Source organism: Sinocyclocheilus grahami, unplaced genomic scaffold (genome assembly GCF_001515645.1).
Source record: "Sinocyclocheilus grahami isolate Dianchi unplaced genomic scaffold, SAMN03320097.WGS_v1.1 scaffold274.1, whole genome shotgun sequence".
Lineage (NCBI taxonomy): Eukaryota > Metazoa > Chordata > Actinopteri > Cypriniformes > Cyprinidae > Sinocyclocheilus > Sinocyclocheilus grahami.
The window spans coordinates 503,927-509,926 of record NW_015505453.1 but is presented as its reverse complement, the minus strand read 5'-3'; the positions used below and the strand labels follow the sequence as shown (position 1 = coordinate 509,926).

General features: G+C 40.8%; 1 protein-coding gene across 1 annotated transcript in view; it reads right to left on the bottom strand.

The window, feature by feature from the left end:
* Nucleotides 1-476: 476 nt before the first annotated feature.
* Nucleotides 477-6,000, bottom strand: part of LOC107599891 (E3 ubiquitin-protein ligase RNF220-like) — a 137,012-nt gene continuing 131,488 nt past the window's right edge. The window contains exons 13-15 of the mRNA XM_016291609.1: nucleotides 5,720-5,828; nucleotides 4,494-4,568; nucleotides 477-1,289 (exon numbers count right to left, since the gene is read on the bottom strand). Coding sequence (XP_016147095.1) covers nucleotides 1,218-1,289; nucleotides 4,494-4,568; nucleotides 5,720-5,828 — 256 coding nt within the window. The 3' untranslated portion in view covers nucleotides 477-1,217. The remainder of the gene's footprint in view (nucleotides 1,290-4,493; nucleotides 4,569-5,719; nucleotides 5,829-6,000) is intronic.

Genomic DNA, 6,000 nt, shown 5'->3' with positions numbered 1-6,000 from the left:
GGGGGGGGGGGGGGAAATCTGAATGTAACTTATAAATGAAACCACCCTAAGTGTTTGACGTTTTCAGAAAAGTCCCTTTTTTGAGGGAACAAACTGATAATATGCAACTGGTCAGGGGTCTTAATACTGTATGTTCAATGGAATGAATAAGCATTCATTTCAATTGTTTGTAACAGACAAACAGCATTCAGCATTAAAGTCAAAAACGTGGGTGAATAAAAGCAAATCTTTCCATTTCTTAGGAAAAAAACAAAGAAAAAGATACTTTCCCTTTTTTCAGGATTAAATCTACAGTTTTTACTGTATATTTCAATGAAAAATGTACACCTAAATCTTTTAAGTCCTAGTTCGAGTAGTTTATTATTATTATTACTTAAATTTCTTCCTGTACAATGAAATACAACTTTAACTTCAAGACAACAACATCTGCTTTAAAAATACAGAGGGTTTTCTTTTCTTTGCTTTTTTTTTTTTTAATTCACCAAGATTGAAACATATCCCTTCCCTCCCGACCCAAGCCGCCCCCAACTAAAACAGGACTTTTATTCAATATATACTTCTGTATGTGTGTGTGTGTGTGTATGTCCATGTGTGTGCATGTGTGTTTTGTTCTTTATGTCATTTACTCACAACACTGTAAACATACAGAGACTATTATACATGTGCTTGCACTGATTCATTGAATTTGGTTGACATCACTAGAACACCACAAAAGTAGTAATGATTTGGGGTGAACGAGAACACAATGAAGAATCAAGGTCGAGGGGTTCTGTAGAGCCTCGGGTGGTCCGTTTAAAGTCTCCTCTTATCGTCAGGCTGATGTTCCAGTCGGGTTGACGTCAACGGTCTTGGAGAAGAAGTTGCGAAAGTGGGAGACGAAGAGCAGCAGCAGCAGCAGTGCGGGTGAAGGGACAGTATGAGTACTCTTTCCTTCATCTGAGAACAACACGTTCCTCGTCAAGGAACCAAGCTGACTTTGGAGAGGGTGGACCATGGACCAACACAAGAGGGAAGGCGAGAAGGCTCTTCACATAAGCAATTATAGTAGAGAACTGAGTCTACACAGTCCTCATTAGTCCTATGCTTGTGAAGTCAGTCCCCATTTAGTCAGTGTGAGTCTGTGCTCGAGCCTTGGGAAAACCAAAAACACTAGCGCGAATGGAAATGAAAAGTAAAACAAAACAAACAAAAAAAATAAAGAATTCGGGCTGTTTTGCTCACAAATACACACGCCTGAGGTCCCCTGGCGACGTGATGGTGTTGCATTGTGGGCAGAGTTTCTTGTTTCCCTGTTGAAAGAGAAAGACAAAAAAAGAAAAGTAAGAAGGTGGTCAAAATGCTATGCTAACAAAGGTACTCTTGGTGTACAATACCATTTATAAAGTTTGGGGATGTGCTATTTTAATACATTTTAAAACGTAAATTATTCTTGTGATAGCAAAGCTGAATTTTCATCAGCCATTACTTGAGTCTTTAGTGTCACATGATCCTTCAGAAATCATTCTAATATGCTGATTTGGCGCTCAAGAAACATTTATTATTATTATCATCAATGTTGAAAACAGTTGTGCTGCTTAATATATTTGCGGAAACCTTTAGAAACCTTTTGAAATAGAAATCTACTGTAACTTTTTAAATTTATTCAGTCACTTTTGAGCTATTTAATACAATTTCTCTCTCAGAAAAAAAAAACCTAACTGAGCTCAAAGTTTTGAAAGGTAGTGTAGTTTAACAGTGTGTGTATGTGGACATAAAACGGGCCTTACATTGGCAGCCCACCCTGTTCGACAAGCATGCGCTTTTCCCACTACCACTCTGATGTTTAGCCAGTACCCGTAAAGCCTGCACCATAAAAGCAGAAGAACAGCAGGCAGAGGTAGAGGAGGAGGAAGGTGAGCTGTGTGGTCTGCTGTCTACACCACACACATGCTACACAGCGAACGCCTGAACATCACAACAGGATCTGCTCTTAAAGTCAGCAAAGTATATACTCAGCTTCAAAAATACCACAACACTTGAGGGAGACTCAGACAATGCAAGGCATTAAAACCTCGTTTGTGCTCTGCCCCAAGAAAGCAACCAAACTGTCAGCTGAAGTTCAGACAGAAATGTTACTGTGAGGAATCTCGCAACCATTGGCGATCATGTCCTCGTGCAACCTTCTCGCACATATGCCACTGATCACACACAGGGCGTATTTCCCCTCATACACATGAAGTGCACTGCTTCGGCTCCTATAGGAACTGGTATGTTTAAACGTACAGGAAAGAGACTTGTTGTTAGTAAACTAAGGAGTCTGGGAGCAGTAAGAGTGTCAGAGCGTGAACCCTGCGGTGTGCCTTCACATCTGACTGTAAAGAGGATTTGTGTCTCCATACGATTCAGTTCACGTCTAGGGCACCAGAACCCGCTCCACTGATCCCGACCATACAGACTGAAAGAAAGACATCCAACAACACACATTCTGGCTGGTTCCGCGTTAACAATGGGCTCTACCACTGGAGGGAGAATGTGCAAATAATCGCAATGGTTCAAATTTGACATCATGGTCTGACTATGTGAGTGGTTTATTTTGATGTGGCCGGCATGGAGGAGTAAAACTGTGAAACTGAAGTTGGATTCTCCTACATAAAATCAGGTTCATTTAGGCAAAATTTTCTGTAAAAGATAAAATAAAAATAAAACAAAACCCAAAGCAGTGGAGCCGCAAACCCCCAACGTGCTTCCCTCTATACCCACGATTCCCCAGACACAAAGTGGACCTGAGATTTGGTTTCTTTGTTCTAGGAAGCAGGAGTTTACCTAGTTTTAATGAGCGTGGGCAGGTCACGGACTAAACGCGGGCTCCTCGCGTAAGCGGCGGGTAGCTGCTGTGCTCCATTAGCTTCATAAAACAAGGCTGACGCTAACCAAATTACACACATTTACTTTGATCAAGACGCAAGGAGCCCCGCCGTGCTACTTTTATTGCTGTCTTTAGGCAACAATTTTAATGCCTGCATTACTAACAATCCGCTGTGGCAGCGCGGGCTGGCGCGCACACGTCTCTGTTCTTGTCGGTGAGCCATACACACAGAAGGCCTTGTGATAAGCGGAGATGGAAGGAGCTGATTTAATATATAGCATATTGGAAAACGGCTGAAGCTGGGAAACATTTTCTTATTGATTGCTTCCGTGTGTGGTGACAGAATGTGTTAGTGGCTAATGAGAGCAGGCTCCCTGAGGAACACTGGCTAAAACAGCTAAGAAAAGAGGAAGAGCTTGTGAGTATAAGTGTGGAGATTACAAATGGACAAGTAGAGGCAATCGCAATTCTGATGATAAGAGGTTAGTTAAATACGCAACGCTGTCTAAAGGGATTAGAACCTGGAGCACTACGTGAGGAACCTCACTGGGTCTGGTTGAGAGAAATACTCTTCAACTTATACTGTAGCTAAATACCACAGAATTATCAAAATAAACTACTCCATTATCCGCATTATACAGTGGCCTAGGCCATGAGTGACTCACTGCATGAGAAGGTCTGGGCACTCTGGGTGCATAGAACTGAAATTGAATATGTACCTGAACTACCCGCATTTCAAAACTTAAACCATCCACATCTGCAATAGCCATATTTCTGTTACACTTCAGTGTGAAGAATGTACATAGACATGACATAAGGAACAATGTGATGCGTGCCATGTTCAAATCAAAGACTCTTCAAATATGATGAACCCCATGCGAGGGAACCCTTCCAAAAATAAAAAGGAAGCTATATGTTTATATATATATATATATATATATATATATATATATATATATTATTTTTTTATATAAAAACACTGTATAATGTGTAAGACAAATAAGCTTCATTTAGCTTTAAAATGATTACAAATATTATCTAATATTTAAATATTAAATTAAACTAAATTAAAATATAAAATATCTAGCATTTGTGAATTTTTCTACCAATTATTACAGCAATGGTGATATAAACAAAAATCTTTAAAATAAATGTAGAAAAAACAAACAATAATTTATTATACTGATTTTTGCTTTTTCATGGACCCCTTTACAAAAATATAAAGGAAGCTATATACATATTTTTTTAAATATAAAAACCCACTTTTGTGTAAAAAAAAGCATGATTTAACATACTTCACCTACTATTACAGCAATGCAGGTATAAATTTAAAAAAAACTTTAAAATAAATAAATAAAATTAATTTCACATTTGGAAAAATCTTTTCCCTCCCCACATCAACCTCCAAACATGCAAACAGTTTGAAAACTCAAAACCCCCCAAAATTCTTAATGTTAAATGGTGTTGACAGTACACCATCCTGATTCTTAACTGTCAGCATAATCAATTTAGCCCAATTATTTAAAAACAAATACATATGTATTGCAAAGCAATGTTTAGAATTTAACATAGAAACAGGTTTTCAGATATTGCCTAAATCTGCAGAACATTCAATGAGCCTACTGAACAGCAAGTGTGTAATTCTTACCAGAGTCCTTAGCCAGCATTCTTCACAGTGCACGTGCCAACACTGGATGGAGGTGAGTGGCATTGCATACGAGTCCTGAGGTAGAGAAACAAAAGACAAAAAAAGAGCAACGATTAATTTAACCAAGTCAACTGAACATGATTCACATCTAAACACCCACATACACAGCATCAGACGTCACTAGACAGCACCAGCACAGCACAGATCGGCCATGGGGGGCAGGCAGGTGGGCAGTGAGGGAGTGTGTGGGGCAATGCAGGGGTCAGGCGGGGTCAGGCCAATGGGAGCACAGAGAGCCTTACCCTCCGGAGCGGCAGCAGCTTCTTAATCCCACTGCTGGCCGCAGTGGCAGTGCTGCAGCCCGTTACGTAGCCTCTGTACAAACAGTACACGCCGAGCTGCAGGGCCTCTGCGCTCCCGTGCCTCTCGACCGCCTGATTCTTGCCATCAGCCCCTGTTTGGGTCGGCTTGCGCTGCAGGGATATTCAAGAGCGGCACTGAGAACAAGAATGTGGCCGCTACGGCAGGCACAGACACACACATCAAACCAACGGGTGCAGTTATCAACAGAAGCTCTCGGCCAACACTGAGTCAGGATAAAAGGGATGGTTGGGAGTTCCGTTGCATTTTTCTGTGAATATTACGTTTGGATATCATGCTAAGCTGTCTGAAACACTTCTTGCACTTTCAGTCCAAATCATTTACTGAGAATTCATTTTTTGGTCTGCTATATATCCAATAACCAGCAGGTGGCAGTAGGCCACCACTGGGAAATGCTCAACAGACGGCAAGACACACAAATGATCAAAACATTTACAAGCCTCTTTATTAACAATGCCAGAACTGTGTATGACTTTAAGGATGTTTTTATTTCATTTTAATGAAACTCAGAAGTCAGTATAGATCTAATCTACCTCCAGACCAACAGAGGCATGTCAGATTAGTCAGAAGCACCTACAGGAATAAAGCTGAAAATGTTTAGCATTGATATCCAACAGGATGGCCACTACTTCTAGAAGAACTCCTTCAACAGAACCTTATTGTGCGGGTTAATTTCCAGTCCATGCGAGATTGAAGCCGCAAGAGGCAAACCATCACAAAGCTTCAGCCGGCTGGGTGCATGATTGCGGGTGTTAGGTTATATCATGGTTTATGTTATTAAGGATGGGTTGCAACCAAACACACCCACACGAACGTACGGAATATTGGCAAGCGAGAGTTCTCACCATGCATATGAGACACTTGTATCGATCTCCTCTGAGGATCTGCTTTTCCAGTTCTCGTATGCGGGCCTTTAGCGCCTCCAGTGTGGTCGCTGTGGAGTCCTCTGTGATCCTGCAGGTAAAAAAAAATTAGAGGTTGGTTAAATTAGAGCACTGCAAACCAGTTTGGCTCATACATAAAACTGAAAACAGTGGAATGCTAATTACTTTTTAAAAGTTGGTGCAGTCAGGCAAATTTGCAAAGCTACCACACAGCTTCAGTTCAGACAAACATGACTACTAAC